At 37.0% G+C, this 20,641-nt stretch overlaps 9 protein-coding genes across 11 annotated transcripts in view; 6 read left to right on the top strand and 3 right to left on the bottom strand.

Annotated features, from left to right (window-relative positions):
- The window catches only part of LOC104726583 (probable histone H2A.7), a 1,070-nt gene extending 645 nt beyond the window's left edge, over window positions 1-425 (top strand). The window contains exon 2 of the mRNA XM_010445469.2: window positions 37-425. Coding sequence (XP_010443771.1) covers window positions 37-276 — 240 coding nt within the window. The 3' untranslated portion in view covers window positions 277-425. The remainder of the gene's footprint in view (window positions 1-36) is intronic.
- LOC104726582 (glycine-rich RNA-binding protein 4, mitochondrial-like) lies at window positions 526-1,438 on the top strand. Its single transcript, XM_010445468.2, has 4 exons — window positions 526-651; window positions 793-861; window positions 977-1,083; window positions 1,182-1,438. Exons 1-4 carry the CDS (start codon window positions 558-560, stop codon window positions 1,245-1,247), a joined length of 336 nt encoding a protein of 111 aa, XP_010443770.1. The 5' UTR covers window positions 526-557; the 3' UTR covers window positions 1,248-1,438.
- Window positions 2,281-3,740, top strand: LOC104726580 (40S ribosomal protein S15a-1). 2 transcript variants are annotated; one of them, XM_010445466.2, is made up of 4 exons: window positions 2,281-2,375; window positions 2,764-2,917; window positions 3,010-3,170; window positions 3,387-3,740. In XM_010445466.2, exons 2-4 carry the CDS (start codon window positions 2,785-2,787, stop codon window positions 3,483-3,485), a joined length of 393 nt encoding a protein of 130 aa, XP_010443768.1. In that variant the 5' UTR covers window positions 2,281-2,375; window positions 2,764-2,784; the 3' UTR covers window positions 3,486-3,740. The 2 variants fall into 2 exon arrangements, with proteins under 2 accessions (XP_010443768.1, XP_019088129.1); XM_019232584.1 differs by lacking the exon at window positions 2,281-2,375 and having other exon boundaries at window positions 2,736-2,917.
- LOC104726579 (gibberellin-regulated protein 10-like) lies at window positions 3,995-4,661 on the bottom strand. The gene is made up of 2 exons (XM_010445465.2): window positions 4,438-4,661; window positions 3,995-4,349 (listed from the first exon to the last, which is right to left on the bottom strand). Exons 1-2 carry the CDS (start codon window positions 4,517-4,519, stop codon window positions 4,168-4,170), a joined length of 264 nt encoding a protein of 87 aa, XP_010443767.1. The 5' UTR covers window positions 4,520-4,661; the 3' UTR covers window positions 3,995-4,167.
- Window positions 6,596-8,590, top strand: LOC104726578 (ras-related protein RABE1c; the record flags this gene model as incomplete). The annotated part of the gene is given in 9 exon segments (XM_010445464.2): window positions 6,596-6,611; window positions 6,720-6,797; window positions 7,050-7,122; window positions 7,202-7,302; window positions 7,531-7,596; window positions 7,690-7,787; window positions 7,886-7,948; window positions 8,055-8,147; window positions 8,258-8,590. Coding segments are annotated over 8 exon segments (651 nt in total). The 3' UTR covers window positions 8,342-8,590.
- LOC104726577 lies at window positions 8,638-10,722 on the bottom strand. Of its 2 annotated transcripts, none has more exons than XM_019232583.1 (6): window positions 10,685-10,722; window positions 10,378-10,451; window positions 9,318-10,274; window positions 9,154-9,219; window positions 8,868-9,066; window positions 8,638-8,787 (listed from the first exon to the last, which is right to left on the bottom strand). In XM_019232583.1, exons 2-6 carry the CDS (start codon window positions 10,378-10,380, stop codon window positions 8,723-8,725), a joined length of 1,290 nt encoding a protein of 429 aa, XP_019088128.1. In that variant the 5' UTR covers window positions 10,381-10,451; window positions 10,685-10,722; the 3' UTR covers window positions 8,638-8,722. The 2 variants fall into 2 exon arrangements, with proteins under 2 accessions (XP_019088128.1, XP_010443765.1); XM_010445463.2 differs by having other exon boundaries at window positions 10,378-10,473; window positions 10,685-10,707.
- LOC104726576 (zinc finger protein ZAT12) lies at window positions 11,809-12,645 on the bottom strand. The gene has a single exon (XM_010445460.1). It carries the CDS (start codon window positions 12,534-12,536, stop codon window positions 12,033-12,035), a length of 504 nt encoding a protein of 167 aa, XP_010443762.1. The 5' UTR covers window positions 12,537-12,645; the 3' UTR covers window positions 11,809-12,032.
- LOC104726575 (subtilisin-like protease SBT5.4) lies at window positions 14,799-18,267 on the top strand. The gene is made up of 8 exons (XM_010445459.1): window positions 14,799-15,025; window positions 15,108-15,217; window positions 15,618-15,715; window positions 15,810-15,974; window positions 16,115-16,211; window positions 16,293-16,830; window positions 16,903-16,997; window positions 17,083-18,267. The coding sequence occupies exons 1-8, from the start codon at window positions 14,915-14,917 to the stop codon at window positions 18,200-18,202; spliced, it is 2,334 nt and encodes a 777-aa protein (XP_010443761.1). The 5' UTR covers window positions 14,799-14,914; the 3' UTR covers window positions 18,203-18,267.
- Window positions 18,597-20,641, top strand: LOC104726574 (methyl-CpG-binding domain-containing protein 7-like). Its single transcript, XM_010445458.2, has 6 exons — window positions 18,597-18,888; window positions 19,119-19,271; window positions 19,362-19,460; window positions 19,599-19,796; window positions 19,875-19,985; window positions 20,102-20,641. The coding sequence occupies exons 1-6, from the start codon at window positions 18,742-18,744 to the stop codon at window positions 20,294-20,296; spliced, it is 903 nt and encodes a 300-aa protein (XP_010443760.1). The 5' UTR covers window positions 18,597-18,741; the 3' UTR covers window positions 20,297-20,641.

Here is a 20,641-nt window from a genome sequence, read left to right as displayed (position 1 = left end):
TTTTTTTTTTTTTTTTTTTTTTTTTAATTTGTTCAGGTTTTGGAACTTGCTGGGAACGCTGCTAGAGACAACAAGAAGACGAGGATCATTCCGAGGCATCTTCTTCTTGCGATAAGGAACGATGAAGAGTTGGGAAAGCTTCTGAGCGGAGTCACGATCGCACACGGTGGTGTTTTGCCCAACATCAACTCCGTTCTTTTGCCTAAGAAGACTGCTTCCAAATCAACCGAAGAGAAGGCTTCCAAATCACCAGCCAAGTCTCCTAAGAAAGCTTAATTAGTTTCTTAATGTTTTGTTGGTAGTTTGTATTGGTCTTTGGTGAATGTAGTTAATCCAAGCTTTTTAATCTTTATGTATTTGGTTTTTAAGCTTTGTTTTGTTCAGATTTCAATTCCTAATTTATAAGATTTTTATGTTCTAATCTCTTGGCCCACTCGTCGTGTAACATCATATGCTCAAATATTAATTAACCACTCTTTAGTCTTTGACCCCTCCCATTAACGCACCCTTTTTATTCACTGAGATAATCAATTCATGTGGTGAAGAGAGTACAAAAAATGTTCTCTTCTCTCTTTGCTCGTTGTAGCTCCATTACATCACCACTGCGGAATTTAACAACTCGAGGATCTTGCTCTAAATTATTCGTCGGAGGTAATTTTTTTTTTTTGTCAATCTTGGAATCCATAAGGTCAATAATACTTTTATATCCGTGATACAAAAAATGTGTGCACACAATGTGTTTGTTAAAATGCGCGATAGAAACTCTGAATATGTTAAATACTACCAATGCAGGGCTATCTTACGATACTAACGAACCGGTTTTGAAGAGTGAGTTTGAAAAGTTTGGTGAAATTATTGAAGGTACCACACGAATCGCCGCCATGAAATCTGTTAGTTTTGTGCAAAATCCCTATATGGATAAACGAATGCAATTCCTGAGTTATTTATGGCTTTGTTCTTGGATGTGAAAACACAGTGAAAGTAATATGTGATCACAAGAGCGGGAAATCAAAAGGTTATGGCTTTGTGTTGTTTCATTCAGAAGAAGCAGCTGCAAGTGCCTTAGCTTCAATGAACAATCAGGTATTATTGTATACAACAAAACCAAATACATGAAATGCATTCTAACAAAACCTTGACTGTGTGCATTTAACAATGTTCTTGGTGTTCGATTTGTTCAGTTATTCGAAGGCAGAAACATCAGAATCGAATATGCTCAACCTAAAGGAAGTATATATCAGAAGTGATCTCAACTCAAATTAAACGACAAATCTTCTGTGTTATTTCACTTATTGGCTCTACTTTGACTCAGGAAATGCATCCACTATTCAGAGTTGTAACATTGTAGAACTCTAGATTGATTTTGGTGAAGATCCTTATGTTGTTTTGTGATGACTGTGTGTTTGTGTGTGTCCTCTTCAAGCCTGGTTACTCTTCATATTTGTTGTTGGTGCTTCTACTTCTTTTGCAGTTTCCACAAATATTAATCTGCCATGAACAATCTGAAAACAGATAACCAAATGCAATAGTCAGTCCAAGACTAAAAAGCTTAATTCATATACACTAATCTTGCATATATACACCTAATCGATTAGGATTATACAAAAGAAAAACTTCTGTTTTTCTGATTCAAGATCAATTCAATTCAAATCAAGAAGCAAGAACGTATACAACATTTTAAAAGCGAGTGAAGAAATGGATCATCACCATCCCATTCAAAGCCTTTAACGCCTTTTGTGCATCATCCTCAGACTTAAAAGTGACGAATCCAAAACCTTTAGGTCTCTGTGTTAGCTGGTCCCTAATAAGACGAGCTAACAACGCACACATACAAACGACAACATAAGTAATCGGACACACATAACCAGAGCAGTGACACATTTGATTTTGTGAATGCACCTTCAGTAATCTGACCAAAAGGCGAAAACAGTTGCCTCAGCGATTGATCAGTGGTGTAAGCAGAGAGTCCTGCAAAAGAAAGGATTGAAACTAAATGTGAACCTGAAAATAAACTTGAAATTCAGAGATTTTGAAGTGGATATATCATACTGTTAACGAAGAGCTGTGCTGTGAATCTCTTAGCCATCGTAACTCGTAAGCCAAAAAAAACAAAGGAAGAAACCTGAATCCGACACACAAATTTAAATGTGAAAACGACGGCGTTTAATATCGATATCAGATTTGATTTAATAAAAGGCCCAATAAAGCCCAATATTCTGGATCCATTAACCAGTCTAGTAAAGTATCCATAACGCGCCCCAATAAAGAAAGCAAAAACCCTAATTCGCATCTTGTATTTAGTTGTCTTGTTCAACTTTTATTTCCTCGACGCTAGCAAGGAGAGGGTTTGTGCGGCTGCCATTTTCGATTTCAAGGTTAGAAAAAAAAAAATCTCCACAGCTTTGAGCTTCTTTGTTCCTTTTTTATGGTTTCTCGGATCTGCTTTTGTGTCTGCTCTCTAGCTCAATCACAACGTGAAATTATGAAAAATGTTCTCATGTTTCCTCTTGCTTTAGAATTTAGATTTTGAGTTCGAAACTTATAGTGTTGGATCCATTTGAAATTTTGCTCTTGTCATTATGTTCTTGTTGTAAGCAGATCTAATGTAGGAGTCATATTCTCGATTGAGCTGTACAGTATCTTGATGTTCATTGAAACATGTATATATGTGTTAGTATTAGTGTTTTTTTTTTGGAATTCGTTTCTTATATATGGAGGTTTTGAAATAAGCTCAGATTTGTGTTGTTTTGGTTTGGGTTACAGGTTTTTAAATTTTTTTGAAGAATGGTGAGAATCAGTGTGCTTAACGATGCTCTTAAGAGTATGTACAATGCTGAGAAGAGAGGGAAGAGGCAAGTCATGATCAGGCCTTCTTCTAAAGTGATCATCAAGTTCCTTATCGTCATGCAAAAGCACGGTATGTTGATGATCATTCATTGTTTAAGCTCATTTCTTTTCCTCTGTTGCTGTTCTTGCTCAACTGTAACGTTTTTTATAATGGAAATGCAGGTTACATTGGTGAGTTTGAGTACGTTGATGACCACAGGTCTGGTAAGATTGTTGTTGAGCTTAATGGAAGACTAAACAAATGTGGAGTCATCAGTCCTCGTTTTGATGTTGGAGTTAAGGAGATTGAAGGTTGGACTGCTCGTCTTCTTCCTTCCAGACAGGTCTATCTTTTTAGTCCTTGTTCTCTTATTAATTCTAATTCTTCTAGTATCGGTTAAAGAAACCTGGTATATGGTGTATTTGTTGACAAGTTAGGTTCTGTCTTATTCGAACGCTGTCAACATGTAATGGTTGAAATTGGTTTTTGTGGTCTTGCCATCTGTAGAGGAATCTTTATAAATTTAGTGATCTTACATTGAAATTCTTGAAATGTGCAGTTTGGCTACATCGTTCTTACAACCTCTGCGGGTATTATGGACCATGAAGAAGCCAGGAGAAAGAATGTTGGTGGAAAGGTTCTTGGATTCTTCTACTGAACCAAAGCTTGAAGAAGATAATCTTACTGTCGTCTGTGATGATACTTTGCGCTGCTCCTTTTGGTGAGAAGAGGAATTCGATTGAGCTCAAAGTTTAAGGGGATAGTAGAGTTTTTGATGTGTTTGTGTTTCTTTAGATAATATGCCATTTTGTTCGTTTTGGGTTTTGCGCAAAAGTTGTTGAAGACTTATGAATAGACAGTTATTTTCAATTTCTGTTTCCAAACAAAAAAAAAAGAACCTTGCTTTTCTTGAGCCAATACTATCAATCGAGACGTTTCATTTCACTACATGAGCCTCGTGACTTTTTTTTTCATTTGCTATGCGAACGTTTTGATCGAGAACATCATCCTGTTTCGATGGTTCACGATTTATTCATAATCAACGGTTTAGAACAGATATTGTAAGGTTAATAAAATTTTGATAGTGAATTGGAGTAGAAGATTCAAGTCTCTGTTGCTGATGTAAACCAACCTATTATGCATAGTTCATACATGGAGTCATTGATATACGTAAAACTTTAAACATAAATATTGAAAATATGTTATTTCATTTTATTGGCCAGATCTCTCATACTTTCATACATGAAGGAGTATTTCAAGCTTATTATTATATATGCATCAACCACAAACTTAATATTTTCTGTATGTAAAATGTGAAGATAATCATCTTCTGAACATGTTCAAGGACATTTGGGTGTGCCTTTGGAGCTCTTCATATCGCGGTAACAAGGACATTCATCTTTGTGCCCATAAGTGCCCGAAGGTACACATTGACACTTCTCGCAGCATATGTTGCAATACTTGAGACACCGATCTTGTCTCCCTGCCTTTGAACATCTCACATTGCATTTTCCTCCACATGCTGCTCATTTTATTCACCACAAATTAAGAAAGCTTAATACAAAATATGTATATATATATTTGAAATGAATTGTGTATACTATACTTACATGAATCGGCGGTAGAGAGCATGAACAAAGAAGATGTGACGAGCAAAGAGATGATAAAAAATTGTACAACCGGGAACTTCATCTTAGTTCTTGCTGAGATTTGATTTTTTTTTATACAATCTGTTTGGAGAAAGCTTGTTACTTAGGGAAGATGAAGAAAAAAAACTTGAAGTTTCCACACAATGCAAAAGAAGTGATTATGGTTTGAGAGGAAAATGAGGCTACAGAGTTATTTATAGGTAAAAAAACTTTGGAGTAGGTGAAAGTGAAACGTTACTTATCTATTGTCTTCTTCTTTTTTTGTTTTGTTTTTGTATTTTTCATTCTTAGAAAAAAGAATCTACAAAGTATATTATTACTTAATCTTTTATAGAGTTCTACTTTTCCTCTAGATTTGTAAATTTATAAAGCAATATTGGTAAATTTTTGTAGATATGTAGATGTAAATCAATATTGGTAAATTTCTTTATTAAACAATTAATTTACAGTATTTTTTTTTTTTGAGGGGATTAATGTCTAATGTTGTGTACACCGTTCATTAAAGAAATGGAAATAAACAATAGTAGCTTCTATCAAATCCTGTTTCTGTATCATAACTTACTAATAGAAATGTTACAAAGATAGTAAATTTGCTTTGAAGAATCTATTAACTCTGGTGGTTGCGTGCCGTTGTACAATTGTATTCCATATTATTGTGTCATTTTTATTAAATTGTATTTGTACATTTATATAAAAAGGTTGATAAAACAAAAGCGATATGTATATACGCGTATACACATGAAATGATTATATTTGTTTTTTTTTTCTTAGTGGGAAATACAAAGGCACAATGTCGTTCACGTTGAGCGACCATCGCGTTAAAGCTATAATAAGAGTGACACACGTAACAAGAATCTAAAGGTATATGGGAACTTCTACATCTTTCTCCTCTCTTCCCTTTTCTATATTACTCTAATATACTACAATCCATCAAAAATGTTGGAAAAGAAAAAGTCCATTATATTAAGAAAGTATTAGTTGTTTAAAGCTATTGCCTATGCATTTATGTTAATTTGAAAGTTTAGGATGTCAATCAAAGTCATAATGATGGACCACCGACTTATTATTATTCACGATTAAAATGTTAATGAAGGTGTGTTTTTGTCACGATTTAGCTAAAAGTTAAGGGTCATTAGAGGAATCTTGTGACAAATGGGATTCATTCAACTTTCATATTTTGTTTGGTAAAACGGGTCTCCCGGACTTAAACTCCTTTTAGCAATTAGTATTTTGTCTGCATGCTTACATGATATTCATATGGAAAATTAAAATTCTTATTGAAATATATCCCTTTTTCTCTAAAACCTCCATTCCATTAAGTGTCGGGAAAGAGACTCTCCAATTTGTTGATAGTACAATAGTTAACTTACTGAAATATTTGTGAAATTTTAAAAAGTAGATTTGGAAAGGCATATCAATATGATATAAAAGTGTAATACTTTACAATACATTGGTGATGACTGATGATATCAAAAGAAATGTTTATATACAAGTTATATATCCAACAAAGGATGTCAACAAAATATTCATATCACTCCATCTTCTTATTTTCCTTTATTCAAATGATTCTCTTTGATCAGTGAAATAGATGTGAATGCCCACAGGCCACATATATATAACTTTAATCTTTAGAGAGAATCCGAAAAACAAAATGTCAACTTTAAATTTGTTGGCAACCAGTACCTTACAAGCATACCTATATACCCTTCACCACCCAAGTTGCCTCTACCTTTATTTCCATGCTTTGTGACTTTTCTAGTTTTTATGATTTATGCGTGATGTGTGATGCGTGATCGATCCCTTCGTCAAAGTTTAGGGAATTGTCACTGTTCAACTCCACTGGTTAGTCAATCAGACTTACCGAGAAAGGCCCACAAAGAAAGGACTCATTAATGGGCTTGATTATTTTTGGGTCCTCTCGGGGACTATGATCGCTCTCTCCTTTTCAAGTGGCTAACTTACGCCGGAGGTAATAATATCGCGCACGCGAAGAAGAAGCAAAAAGCAGAGTAAACTTGAGTTAAATCAGGACAGGCGTATTTTAGCCGTCCGCCATTTCCATCGCTCTCTCTTCTCTGCTTCATCATTTTCACTATAACCACGCTCTCTTCTCTTCTCTGCATCATTTTGATCTGGTACGCATTGATTCTTCAGACTTTAGATCTCCTTCGTCGTCTTTAGTTGAAGCAATGTTATTTTGGTTTTTGATTTGATCTCTGTTTTTGGTTTTTGTTCCAATTTAGATTCGATGGCTGCCCCACCTGCTAGGGCTAGAGCCGATTACGATTACCTCATTAAGCTTCTTCTCATTGGTGATAGCGGTACGTCGTCTTCCCTCTCTTCGGGATCCAATCGATAAATTTTGAATTCACTGAATCTATCTATCTATTCGTTTACAAAACCGATCTAGTCATTGCGTCGTTTGCCGTAATGTTGACAAATTTGAATCCATGCTCGTCAGAATCATATACGAGTTTATGAAACTTATAAAAAAAATGTGTTTTTTTAGATCTCTGTAACTTTTAGGATTTTTTTTTTTTTTTTTTTTTTTAACACAAATGCTTGTTTCTCAGGTGTTGGTAAAAGTTGTTTGCTTTTAAGGTTCTCTGATGGCTCTTTCACCACTAGCTTCATCACCACTATTGGGTTTGTGTTCCTACATGATTTAAGAGACTGTGATCTCTGTTTGTTTCTCTCTCTGAGTCTGTTCTCTGTTTGATGGCAGCATTGATTTTAAGATAAGAACTATTGAGCTTGATGGCAAACGTATCAAGCTCCAGATTTGGGACACTGCTGGTCAAGAACGTTTTCGAACCATCACCACTGGTCAGTGTGTGAAACCCTCTTTTCATATGATAGTGTGTACTTAACGTACATAGTCCCACTGGAAATTGATTTAGGGAGGATTAATAACAGTCAAAATGTGATGCTCTGTGTGGCTAATGCTTTTGTACAGTTGATGTGTTGGGGATATATAGTTGTTTTAAATTGATTGCAACACTAGTTTGAAGAACTAATGTTTAGTTCCTTTTTTTTCCTTTGGCATTGTTGCAGCTTATTACCGTGGAGCAATGGGCATTTTACTGGTGTATGATGTCACAGACGAGTCATCCTTCAACAGTAAATTTTCTTCTATCTATCTACACACTGACTACATCTTTGGTCTTACATTCTTGCTTTGTTCTAGACCTGTTTCTCTTGACCTTATTGCAGACATCAGAAACTGGATTCGTAATATCGAACAACATGCTTCGGATAATGTCAATAAAATCTTGATAGGAAACAAAGCTGACATGGACGAGAGCAAGAGGGTACAATACGACCTAGTTCATTCACACTGAAATTATCCAACGTCCTGATTCAGACTAACCCAACTAATGGCGTTTTTGGTCCCTGACACCTTTTTCAGGCTGTGCCAACATCAAAGGGTCAAGCACTTGCTGACGAATATGGAATCAAGTTCTTCGAAACCGTAAGCCAAACATTATCTCTAAATGTTTAATTTCATGATAACAGTTTAGACTACATTGGTCGTATTTGTTTGCTTACATAGCTAATAAGTAAACTCCACATCTCAGAGTGCCAAAACAAATCTTAATGTGGAAGAAGTTTTTTTCTCGATTGCAAAGGACATAAAGCAGAGGCTCGCTGATACTGACTCAAAAGCAGAGGTTAATAATTACTTGTTAAATTTTCCTTAAGCTTTTCTTTCACTTCACTTTTCTTGGTCCAAAGAACTGAAAAGAAACCCTTTTTGTCACAAATTTATCATTCATTTCAGCCTGCAACGATCAAGATTAGCCAAACGGACCAGGCGGCTGGAGCCGGACAGGCGACACAGAAGTCCGCATGCTGTGGAACTTAAAAAGTCCCAGTGGCTCTAAAATTGAAGTGAAGTGAAAGAACATATTTTTATGTTGTGGCGCTTTTGTAATTTTTTTCCTTTTCCTGATTTGTTCTTAATTGACCTTTTCTAGTTTGTTCATGAGGGGGGTAATAGAATCTTGAAAGTAATCGTTCGTTCTCAGTCATATCCGATTATCTGTATCTGAAACTGACACTCTGGCTGAGTTATTAAACTACAGCTTATAACTCTCCATATATCTTCTTAACTTTTGCTTTCTCTCTTACATCATCACTTTCTGAAAGTTTTTTACACAATGATGCAAAAAAACGAATAGTTTACTAATATAAGATTCAGCAAAATGTGTGTACAATCTTACAACTTCCCAATAATACTTTACATTCAAAAGGAACGCTCTTCTTTGCCATAGATCCGCTGAAGTTCCCTAGTCGCCGCTTGGAATGATTCTGAACCAAATCGAAAACATGACATTAGAGGAAACTTAGATGTAAATACATATCCATGAAGAAGAAGAAGAGGGTTGAACCTTTCCAGATGCGAAAAGCTTTCTGGTTAATAGGAGAACCAAATACAGTCTGAATGACATCAAACAGCATACTCTCTGGAGCGTTCCTTAGTTCCTGAACTATCTGATAAATCGTCTTCCCGTTTTCAAAGTAAATATGATTATTTGGATGCTTTGTTTTACATCCTGCGTGTCTCTCAAATGCATACGCGTTAAGCACCTTGAATGATTAGAGTCAAAGCAAATTATTATCCGTTAAGAGTGTTCCAGCAACATAATAAAGAAAAAACCTTTTATGTTGACTTACCTTAGTGAAATCGCAAGTTTGACATCCGCAGAGATAACCTGATCCTTTGATGACTCCTCGAAGCTCCTGATATTAAGATTGTTTCGATGCAATTACAAACTCAAAGGCTTCAGGGGAATGGTTAGCTTAAAATGAACAGCTGAGCTGAGAAATTTAGGTTTTACCTCTCGCGAGAGAGAAACATACTTGACAGGAACACCATCGAGCATACCAGTTGATATTAAGCTTCTGACATTTGAAGGAAAGCTTGTGGAAGCTTCCTTCTTTGACGTCTTGGCCTCTGCTTTGTTCTTTGGAAGAGTTTCCAAACTCGGTTTAGCCACTTGTTGTTGTTCACTAACAACTCCACTGCTTGTCTGTGAACTCCCAGTTTCTTGTCCATAAACCATATCAGATGTTCCAATAGGATCCTGAACATAAGACTGATAGTTTTCAACCCCATTGGAGCTAGATCCAACACCGTGTTCATCATCATTAATTTCACCAAATGTGATACCATGAGAGTCCTCGTTGCCATAAGGATGACCCGCCATTGCAAAATTTATAAAGCTACTCTCGTTCTCCCGGCTACAAGGTTCAACCGAAGACGACTCAACTTTCCTTTGACTATGACCATCTAAAGCAACATGTGTACTCATCGTTTCCTTAACCCGACTAACCGGAAGTTTTCTAGTTCCATCACCACCGAAACAACTCCCAGCAACAGAAACCTCCACGCCATTAGATATAGACAATTCAACAGATCTGTTTTCCATAAAACTCTCAGCTATACTCTTATTTTGGTGGTGGCTACTACAACCTTCAGTTCTATCTCTATCACCAAACAAAAGGGGTCTTGGTGGCATTTCAGCTCCTAGAAGCCGATCCATGAACTGGTTAGAGACGGATTGAAAAACCGATGAGCTTTCCCACAAAGGAAGACCTAAGCTTGATTTCCCTAATCCTGGATCTTGCACAACAGCTTGTTTCTTGTTTGGGAACATCTCTGAGCGAGAAGAAGAATCAACAAACCAAGGATGAGGACGCTTTGAATCATCTCTTGTAGAATGATCATACACTGAATCTTCCTCACTTGTATGCTCATTGTTCTTTAAAACCCAGAAACCTTTGCTTTCATATGACTGGATACAATACAATTTAGACCAAATCAGAAGTGAACGCAATCCATAAACCCATTAAAAATATAAACTTTATGCAACATAAACCCTAAATTCAGAGGCGTACCATTTTCTTGTCCTTTCAGATTCGATTTAATCTCTCTCACGTCGTCCAATAGCAAGTGTGAGCTTCCCCAGAAACTTCAATTTCGAAAAATCAAACCTTTAAAACGAATTCGCAGTAGATAAAAATCTGTTTTTTTTTTCTTTGCGACCCAAAAGATCAATCTTTTAAGAAATTGAAACCTAATTGCTCAGTAAAGAGTGTTGAAAATTCTCAAAGTCGAGAACTTTTTTGAACGAATACGAGTGCCCTAAGGAGTGAGGTTTGAATGGCTGACAAAAAAAAATTAGAGAAATTGAAAGATTGGTACCTTTTATTGATCGCCGGTAAAACTAGATCGCCGCCCCCACCCCCCCNCCGCGAGAGAGTAATTTCGCCGGCGAATAAAGTAACGGAGAGCGATGTGATGATACGGTGCGCGAGAAGCACCAGAATTTTGCTTCAGCTATGCTTTGTTTTTTTTGGTTAAAGCCTAAAAAGCAATTAAGCAAACATCGCATGATCTGATGTTACGGGTACCACGAAGCTTATCTTACGCGTGTTGAGTGATGTCTAATCGTGACCGTTCATCTCCCACAATAGAGAGGGTTGTGGGCACCCACTTCTTTTTTATAAATTTCTATCAAAATAATACTATTAGAAACAGAACAATTTGAAAATTATATCGTCAATATTACTACTGATGCTTTGAATTTTTTTTAATTTTGATTATTGAAGAAGATCCATGTTATTTTATGCAATCAACTATGTATCTAGTTGAAGCTTTCATTTTAGGTGAGGGTGTTTTGAGTATGAAAGATGAATTTGAAGCTGATCCTATCATAGACTAAAGACAACGTGGGCTTTACTTATATGGTAGAGGAGATAGTTAACAATTGAGTGAATAGTCTCATTCAACACGCTATTCCAACTGACTTGTGTGAAAGAGATGCATACTACTGACAAAAATTGCCATGTTTGGCTTTAGGACTCCTGCCTTCTTCTTTACTGGAGCATTTTGGTTTGGCAAACCGCGAGAAACTCAAGGAGCTTTGCTTCTTCCCTGCATAGGATGATCGTTGCTTTGACACAAGCAAAAGTAAAAGAGTGAAGAGAGACCCGTATAGATATGGTGGTGTTGTTAGATCATGTTGGTTATTCGACCGATCACGTTGAATATTTTTGTCTGATTTGTACAGAAAAAGTTGATAATGATAAGATCACAAATAACACTCTCAAAACATCCACTTCTGATGTTTCAAATTTTGATTTTTCACTATATCAGTTGTATATTTGTATACTTTCCGAGTCGGTTTTGTACAAAATGGAGATCAAGTATCTATATCTCGGATTGTTGTTACAGCATAATAATTGATAATTAATCCCAAAATAAAAAATAAAAATAGAATAGGATATTTTCACGTCGGCCACAATAAAAAAGAGAGATCAAAGAGATATTTTTCACCAAAATGGGAAATGCTAATCAAGTAAGATATACAAATCTCCAATGCTATAATAAGAACAATATATTTTTACAGAAACAAAATTATATTACACATCCCTATGAAAGTTTCCTAAATCTGCAGATGTATGTATAATCCTAAAATATTAAGAAAAATTCAAAGAATGATATAGAAAAATAATATTTTCAGAACATTATGAGAATAAAAAAAAATCAATCAATAAACTGTTCTTCCAAGCTCCAGCTTCAGATTCAAATTCTCAACCATCCCTAAACTGAGATCCAAGCAAGCCACTCTCTTCCCACTGCTAGATTTCTTCAACGTCGTAACCGTCGGCTCCGGCAATAAAGCGCGTGTAACCAACGCGCCTGCAGCGCCACTCTCGTTCCTGTGTCTCCTCATGTGCCCTCCCAAAGCTTGCCCCATCGGAAACTCAACTCCACATATGGGACAAGGATGAGATGTGGTTTTAGCCTTCTTAACCAAACCAGACGACGACAAGGTCTCGTTGTTGTTGTTGTTAGGCTTCTTGTGACTCGCACGGTGACCTCCCAAGGCTTGAAACGAATGGAACTCCTTCAAACACGTTTTACATGTGAAAACGCGTTTTTGATCTCCACCACCGTCAACGTTTTCTTGTCCAACTCTTGACAATAGCATCAGACAATTCGCAGCCGTGACATCCACCGTCGACTTAATCTCTTCCGATGTCGCAACCATTTTCTCTTCGGATGATGATGTTTTGATAAGATGAAATAATAATATCTATCTTGTGTGTTGTGTGTGTTGTGTGTTTTGAGTTTTTGTGTGTGTGATAGTAGTTGAGTTGTGTTGTGTTTGGGAAGTATTTATAGATACCGAGTTTGTGGACTGAAGACGTGTGAAGGATGACGAAAATAGCCTTGTGACTTGGTGGGTAAGGAAGTGGCAGCGAAGAGTGTGGTATTAACGCAATTGCGTGGAAAGATAAGGGGTAATCAAGGAAGATGCGTGTTATGTGGTCGCGATTTGCGACACCGCGTAGTTTTGGAGACTAAACTACAAAAAATAAATAAAAAAAAATTAAACGAAAGAGTCGTTTCGGTTGGTTGAGAATCTTCCTCGTGTTTTCTCGAAAACACTTTTATTTTGTAATTTATAATATAGATATATTTTTATTTTGGGATTACACTTACACATCAGAAAATAAAAAAAAAACTAAACTCTTTTGAGTTGACGTCAACAAATAAACTCTCTCAAGTTTGATGAGTTGATTTTATTCACAACGCGCGGCGCGTGATTTTACTCAGCCGTCTTCTAGAGAATAGTTTTAAGATGACCAACGGTTTCTAGATACAACAAAATTATCTGACTCTGTTATATTTTGAAATGCTTCTTGAATTTATTTGAATGTTTTGATATTAGCTATTTTTACTAATTTCCTGTTCTTGATATTGAACAAGCTAATTTAGTGTGTCACTTTTATGAGTTTCAAACATATATTAAAAAAATAAACATATGGCTTGGTTTTGGTTATGTGGTATGTCGGTTCGTTTTTTTTTTTCCTTTCTTTTTGGTCCACAAGAGCTTGTATTTTTATAATTTATTTTTTTAAAGATTTTAAAAATTTTGGTCAGAAATGTATTCTAGAAAGTGAACTACCTACTCTGTTGGTGTGTTTTGTTTGTTAGAAAATAGCAGTTCTTTTAAGAATGTTCTGTCAAAAACTGTCGTCAGCAATGAGCCATCTAGCCCAACCCCAGCGAAGGCATGACAACACCAAAAACGTGAAACCTACGCGTTTGAAAAGAATCGCGTGGTGGATCATTCAAATTAACAAGAAGATATGTACGGAAGCTTGATGGAAACGTGGGAAGCAAGTAGAAGCGATATTAGTAAAACATAAAAAGAGATAGTGACTCGTGGCACTTTTTAGTGCCTTTTCCACGCGGAAGCAATCTTCGTTATAGTATAAAACTCTCTTCTAGTAGTTTATATATACCTTAAGATTCTTGTTTTCACACTCTCTCAACTACTGAATTTGTAAATTTCATAAACTTTCATTAGATAATTCAAGTCAATAATTGTCTACATAATTGGACAAGTATATGTATATGATTGATTGTTCGGTTTATAGGATTACCAACCAAAGTATGAAATGGAAAGCCATATAGGATCGACTTGTGTTTTGTTTTTTAATATTTGACTCTCTCTATCAGTTTCCATTTTGCCTTGTACGCCAAAGAAATATATTTATTTTGTGCATACTTCTAGAGTACTGTATATACAACCAAGCAAAACAATTTTTTGTCCTGTTTTCTTATTTTATTACTTGACATATTTAAAAAAAATAAAAATAAATAAGCATCTGAGACTGAGATGAACCAAATTGCACTTCCCTTGGGGAGAATTGGCTAGAATCGTCTTTTATATTAGATGAGATTTCCACGGCGAGAATTAATGCAGAAATATATTATGAAACTCAACAAAAGCTGAAGAATTTGATTAAAATGACTAAACCAGTCATCTACCAATACATTTGATTCTCGGGATTTAATAGTAATGCAAATTTGACATGAGGCTTGTAGTCAGGTCTGAGGTGTGGTTACCCACCTCTGGCTGTCTAGCTAATCACATGTAAATAGCCTAATAGGTTCAACCAACCTCTCTTTCAAAGGGTTAAAAATGTAGGGAAAAGTTACATCTTAATTATGTTGTTTATACTAATTAAGTTTGAATAATCAAATTATATTATTTCGTTACGAATTTTTCTTCTGATAAAGTACTAAAACATAAAATGAAAACAGTAAATTCCTTTAATTGTTTTAATCAATGTACGTTGTTATACTGTATAAATAAAATTGATTTGTTTACACAGAATGAAGAAAAAATCTTATGGAAAGTAATTCCAAAAAAATAGGGAAATAAATATGGAACGAAGATCCTCTTACCCTTTTTTCTTTCTTTCTTAGTTAGATAATGACAGTGGAATGGAAGAGATAATAGAGTTATGCTGAAATCACTCAACTAACTTTAATAGGAAGTTGAGATTATTCGTGATTCGGTCCATTTACCAAATATAGCTAGGGAGAGAGATTTGTGGGTATTTGTACATAAGAATGATGAGAAGATATCTGAGTACTCAATACTCTCACACAATGAGCTTCCAAAGTTTATCTCTTCTTCTCTTCGTCACTCTCATTGCCTCTCCTGCATTTGCTCTTAAAAAGGTCCTCTCTTTCTTTCTATGTAACTCTATTTGCTATCACGATCGTTATGCACTTGTTTAATTAACATTTTATAATTGAACAGTCGTACATAGTGTACTTTGGATCTCACGCCTATCCTACTCAACTCGCTTCAGTCCATCTTGATGGTGTTGCTCACTCACATCGCACTTTTCTCGCATCTTTCGTGGGAAGGTATCATGACCCCTATGTACCTCTCTTTATGAATGTACTAAATCAATGTTTTAAAAATTGGATCAAAAAGTTAACCGGGAAGTATTTCGGATCATCTGATATGGTTTTAGGTTAATGACACTTAATTTTTGTTTATGTATCTTTGATAAAAAAAAAAATCAAATTGTGTTAGTAACCATGTCTTGAAACCAGACTCGAATATAGAGGCACAAAATCAACTAGACGTACGTATAAAGAGATACATGAAAATGAGGATTTTTGGGGTACGCACATTGGTTAGGCGAGGCAAGTCTATGTTTAAAAGTATTATTGTACTCGTTTACTGCATGAATTGCGAATTTACTAGCCTGTTTAGTCTGAGATTTGTAGTAGTACATTACAATAAATAACTATCTTCCAGCCATCAAAATGCACAAGAAGCAATCTTTTACTCATACAAGAGACATATCAATGGCTTCGCCGCGGTTCTTGACGAAACTGAAGCTGCAGAAATCGCCAGTGAGATATCATCAGTCCTTATATTTTTACATAGGCTTCTCAGTTCCTTTTGGTTTCATCAGCTAACGAAATTTTAAACATATTTTATATGCAGAGCACCCTGATGTAGTCTCTGTATTCTTAAACAAAGGAAGAAAACTGCATACCACTCATTCATGGAAGTTCATGCTCCTTGAGAAAAATGGTGTTGTTCACAAGTCTTCACTGTGGAATAAAGCAGGATATGGAGAGGACACAATCATCGCTAACTTGGACACAGGTACTAATTCCCAAAAAAAGTTTGAATTTATTTGTTCCGTTCCATTTCATGATGTTATGATTCATCAGAGTTATGAATAATGATCATATTCAAGTCATGGACCTTTCTCAGTGTTTAAATATTTCAACTTTTTGATGAAGGTGTGTGGCCTGAATCAAAAAGCTTCAGCGATGAAGGGTATGGAGCTGTTCCGGCTAGGTGGAAAGGCAAATGCCATAAGGATGTTCCTTGTAACAGGTTCAGCTCTCATCTTAACTTAATTGTTTATAGAAATATTCACGCAAAATGATATGTTATTGATTCATCACATGTAATCAGGAAGCTCATCGGGGCAAGGTACTTTAACAAAGGTTACTTAGCCTACACAGGCCTTCCCTCCAACGCCTCCTTTGAAACCTCTCGCGACCACGATGGTCACGGTAGCCACACTCTTTCCACGGCGGCCGGTAACTTTGTTCCCGGAGCTAATGTGTTTGGCATCGGGAACGGCACAGCCAGCGGCGGCTCTCCTAAAGCTAGAATTGCTGCTTACAAAGTGTGCTGGCCGCCTGTGAATGGCGCGGAGTGCTTTGATGCTGATATTTTGGCAGCGATTGAGGCTGCAATCGACGATGGTGTGGATGTTATCTCGGCTTCAGTGGGAGGAGACGCCGGAGATTACATGATCGATGGAATAGCCATTGGATCCTTCCAAGCCGTCAAAAATGGTGTGACGTTTGTGGCCTCTGCTGGAAATTCTGGTCCTAAGCCTGGAACTGTCTCAAACGTTGCACCATGGATTATTACAGTTGGAGCTAGCTCCATGGATCGGGAGTTTCAAGCCTTTGTTGCGCTGAACAACGGCCAAAGCTTTAAGGTTTGATCTTTACTTTTAAAAACTTTTTGTTCTTTTCTTTCTTGTGGTACAAGTAACTAAATTTGAACGCAGGGAACAAGCCTCTCAAAGCCTTTGCCCGAAGATAAGATGTACAGCCTTATCAGTGCTGCAGAAGGTAAAGTGGTCAATGGAAGTGCGACGGATGCGTAAGTAAAAGGCTAAAAGCTATATTTATTTTTTGGGAATGTTTAATGTAAGTATGTACTAATTAACTAAATGTTGAATACATAGATTGCTATGCAAGAAAGGTAGCCTAGACCCGGAGAAGGTGAAAGGGAAGATCTTAGTGTGTCTTAGAGGAGACAACGCACGAGTGGAGAAGGGACAGCAAGCGGCCGCTGCGGGGGCTGTGGGTATGATTCTATGCAACGACAAGGCGAGTGGAAACGAAATCATCTCAGACGCTCATGTTCTACCTGCTTCTCAAATTGACTACAAGGATGGTGAAGCTGTGTTTAAGTACCTAAATTCCACGAAAGATCCCAAAGGTTACATAAAAGCACCAACTAGTGCGCTGAACATAAAGCCTGCTCCTTTCATGGCCTCTTTCTCTTCTAGAGGACCAAACTCCGTCACACCAGGGATCCTCAAGCCTGACATCACTGCACCTGGTGTCAACATCATAGCCGCCTTCACGGAAGCCACAAGCCCTACGGACTTAGACTCTGACCATCGCAGAACTCCCTACAACACCGAATCAGGGACTTCTATGTCTTGTCCTCACATCTCCGGTATTGTTGGTCTCTTGAAGACACTTCACCCTCAATGGAGTCCTGCTGCTATCCGCTCTGCTATCATGACCACTTCAAGAACCAGAGACAACAGACGAAAGCCCATGGTTGATGAATCCTTCAAGAAAGCAAATCCCTTCAGCTACGGCTCAGGCCATGTCCAACCAAATAAAGCCGCTCATCCTGGTCTTGTCTACGATCTCACCACTGGAGACTACTTGGACTTCCTCTGCGCAGTTGGCTACAACAACACCGTAGTTCAACTCTTTGCCGAGGACAAACAGTACATGTGCCGCCAAGGAGCCAATCTTCTCGACTTCAACTACCCTTCGATCACTATCCCACACCTAACGGACACTATCACCGTAACCCGCAAACTCAAGAACGTTGGACCGCCTGCTACTTACAATGCTCATTTCCGAGAGCCACTTGGAGTAAGCGTCGACGTGGAGCCCAAACAACTCAATTTCAACAAAACTGGGGAGGTGAAGATGTTTCAAATGACACTGCGTCCCAAGTCAGTGAAGCCTTCTGGTTCTGGCTACGTCTTTGGAGAGCTGACGTGGACTGATTCCCATCATTACGTTAGGATTCCCATCGTCGTCCAACTTTCAAGCTAGTTTTTTTCACTCTTCTTCTATCAAATCAAATTTATAAGTTTGGTTCGCCAAATTAATTAATATGTTCACAAAAAATAAAAAAAAATAATTAATTGACTTACACGCATTATTATACTTTAGTTAGATGATAGTAATAATTTACTTACAAGCTTATAATATACTGTAGTTGTTGTTAAAAGTAAAAACTTCATTATTTTTTATGTTAATAAAAAACTATCAACAATATTTAATTTATTACCGAAAAAACCTTTTAAAAGTAGTAATCCAAAAACTTTTGATTATTTTTATATATTTTACTTTGAGTAATGCACGCGATAAACTTTGCTAATTCGTTAATCATCTTCTAATTACAGAGTTTATGTAAAGAGATGAATTAGGATTGCCAAGTGTGCTTTTTGCGTGTCGTTACGTGAAAGCAGTGACAGAGAAATAAAAAGTGTGGGCGTGGCTTGGCTTGGCTTGTGCTTGGACTTGACCAGAACTAGAACCTCAGTCTCGTCTCGGGTTTTTTTCTGTGGGTTAAACCCGGTAACGAAACGATGCAGACGAGATCCTCCTCATCCTCACCCTCGCCTGACGAAGGCCAGCTGCAGATCGTGAACACTATTTCGTATCGCGGCAAGATTTTGCCTGGTTGGACCGTCGTGAATCGGCCGCGGTCTACCCGAAGCAGCAGTGCCGATACGGTAAATGTGAAATTTGAGTTGTTTTTTCTTTCTCTAGATTTCGCAACAATGTGAAAGATTTAGACTTGTCAAGTCTTTTGTGGAGTGGATATGTATGACCAAAGTGTAATGTTTGGATCAAATTAGTGATTTTGTTGTCACAGAGCTTTTGGCTGTTGCTTTAGAGGATAGATCTTAGAGTTATCTTCTGGAAAAATCTAATCTTTCCTTATTTTGGGTATTGTGGGCAGTACTTTATTGAGCCAGGGACTGGTAGAAAGTTTTCATCTTTAGAAGCTGTTCACAGACATTTGGCTGGAGAAGTAAGTGATAGACGCTTGACTCGAGCAAACACCTTCTTCCAGGATAGGACAAGGGTTTATGGACGATCCATAACCATACAGGTCCCTTGATCTTGATTTCAAATTGCACAAGCATATATGTTTATTCTTGGATCAAATACTTGAAACCAGTGAGAGTTATGCCTTTTGCAGGATCATCGTAACGTTGAATATGCATCCAAGGGTTTTCGATTGCCTAGAGGATGGTCTGTTGAAGAGGTTCCGAGGAAAAACTCTCATTGTATTGATAAGGTACTTGTGTAGAGACCCTATGCATTATATGTTACTCGGAACAGAATGTGTAACATGTACCTAATAAAACTAGAATGATTTTGGTGGTTTTTAGGGTTGAGTCTCTTGCTAAACCAGTTAGTATTGTTCTTTTTGCAGTATTATGTTGAGTGGAAAACAAGAAAGCGTTTCCGTTCTCTTGTTTCTGTTGAGAGATACTTAAAAGAATCCGGGAACCATACAGATCAGCAGCTTATGCTTTTACAGTATCGCCGTAGCCATTCCAAAGATTTCAGATTACCTGATGGATGGATCATTGAGGAGAAACCACGAAAAAGTTCCACTCAAATAGACAGGGTATACATCTGATACTCTGGTTATGTATGTTTGTTTTGTGTTCAAGATTTTCAAAACCGTTAATACTGTTATTTGCAGTCTTATATTGAGCCAGAAACGGGGAATAAGTTCCGTTCCATGGCAGCCGTTGAGAGATACTTGCTAGCAGTCGGGAATGGTGCAGTTGACTCGGTTTCTAACCAGCTTGCTGTAAGTTTTCTAAGCTTACAGATAAACAAAGTTTGGTTTTAAGCTTTTACATCATTTAAGAGGTTGACAAGGTTGTAATGGTGTGATGGTGGTTTCTTATATAACACATTTTTCAGCTTGCGGTGAACCGGAATGATACCAGATTTCTAAAGGAAGTTATCGACCCAAACCCACCGAAGAAAGTTAAATGGGTACTTACTGGTCCAGGCGGAAACATGTTTACTGCGAAAGTGAGCGGATCAGATGTCTCTAGCTCAGTTAAACAGACATGGTCCGAGGCGTTTGTTTCAATGATCCAAGACCGCTCTTAACAAAAATGTGACTAGGTTTGGTCTATTTGTGGTTGGTTTAACAAGCTAGTCCAGTCGGTAGTCTCATCAAGTTGTTCATACTTCGGTCTAGGTCATAACTGGGCCAAATAACCGGTTTTGCTAAATTTACCATGTTAATATTCGTTTGAAAACCGGAGTTTGGGTAGGTTTGTTTTAGTGCTCAGGTTAAGTTAGGGGACATTAAGTTGTCTGTAGTAAAGGTGAAATAATGGTTGAAATAATCTTGACATGTATTTATATTTTTTCAATTCTTCCTAGCTTGTATTTATGTGTTCTTCCTAGCTTGTATTTATATTTTTTCAATTCTTCTCGTTAAATATAATT

The sequence above is a fragment of the Camelina sativa genome, chromosome 11 (assembly GCF_000633955.1).
Source record: "Camelina sativa cultivar DH55 chromosome 11, Cs, whole genome shotgun sequence".
Lineage (NCBI taxonomy): Eukaryota > Viridiplantae > Streptophyta > Magnoliopsida > Brassicales > Brassicaceae > Camelina > Camelina sativa.
This window is presented reverse-complemented; position numbering and strand designations above follow the sequence as displayed.

Excerpts from the sequence above, each read along its gene's own strand:
- LOC104726576 (XM_010445460.1), bottom strand. The coding sequence starts at position 12,536 with ATGGTTGCGACATCGGAAGAGATTAAGTCGACGGTGGATGTCACGGCT.
- LOC104726580 (XM_010445466.2), top strand. The coding sequence starts at position 2,785 with ATGGTGAGAATCAGTGTGCTTAACGATGCTCTTAAGAGTATGTACAAT. Across the intron at positions 2,918-3,009 it reads TATCGTCATGCAAAAGCACG|GTTACATTGGTGAGTTTGAG; the intron begins GTATGTTGATGA and ends ATGGAAATGCAG. Across the intron at positions 3,171-3,386 it reads GTCTTCTTCCTTCCAGACAG|TTTGGCTACATCGTTCTTAC; the intron begins GTCTATCTTTTT and ends TGAAATGTGCAG.
- LOC104726579 (XM_010445465.2), bottom strand. The coding sequence starts at position 4,519 with ATGAAGTTCCCGGTTGTACAATTTTTTATCATCTCTTTGCTCGTCACA. Across the intron at positions 4,350-4,437 it reads GCTCTCTACCGCCGATTCAT|CATGTGGAGGAAAATGCAAT; the intron begins GTAAGTATAGTA and ends TAAAATGAGCAG.
- LOC104726574 (XM_010445458.2), top strand. The coding sequence starts at position 18,742 with ATGCAGACGAGATCCTCCTCATCCTCACCCTCGCCTGACGAAGGCCAG. Across the intron at positions 18,889-19,118 it reads GAAGCAGCAGTGCCGATACG|TACTTTATTGAGCCAGGGAC; the intron begins GTAAATGTGAAA and ends TATTGTGGGCAG. Across the intron at positions 19,986-20,101 it reads CGGTTTCTAACCAGCTTGCT|CTTGCGGTGAACCGGAATGA; the intron begins GTAAGTTTTCTA and ends CACATTTTTCAG.
- LOC104726582 (XM_010445468.2), top strand. The coding sequence starts at position 558 with ATGTTCTCTTCTCTCTTTGCTCGTTGTAGCTCCATTACATCACCACTG. Across the intron at positions 652-792 it reads CTCTAAATTATTCGTCGGAG|GGCTATCTTACGATACTAAC; the intron begins GTAATTTTTTTT and ends CTACCAATGCAG. Across the intron at positions 1,084-1,181 it reads TAGCTTCAATGAACAATCAG|TTATTCGAAGGCAGAAACAT; the intron begins GTATTATTGTAT and ends CGATTTGTTCAG.
- LOC104726575 (XM_010445459.1), top strand. The coding sequence starts at position 14,915 with ATGATGAGAAGATATCTGAGTACTCAATACTCTCACACAATGAGCTTC. Across the intron at positions 15,218-15,617 it reads CTCGCATCTTTCGTGGGAAG|CCATCAAAATGCACAAGAAG; the intron begins GTATCATGACCC and ends ACTATCTTCCAG. Across the intron at positions 16,212-16,292 it reads AAGGATGTTCCTTGTAACAG|GAAGCTCATCGGGGCAAGGT; the intron begins GTTCAGCTCTCA and ends ACATGTAATCAG.
- LOC104726577 (XM_019232583.1), bottom strand. Across the intron at positions 9,220-9,317 it reads ATGTTTCTCTCTCGCGAGAG|GAGCTTCGAGGAGTCATCAA; the intron begins GTAAAACCTAAA and ends TCTTAATATCAG. Across the intron at positions 9,067-9,153 it reads AAACTTGCGATTTCACTAAG|GTGCTTAACGCGTATGCATT; the intron begins GTAAGTCAACAT and ends TAATCATTCAAG.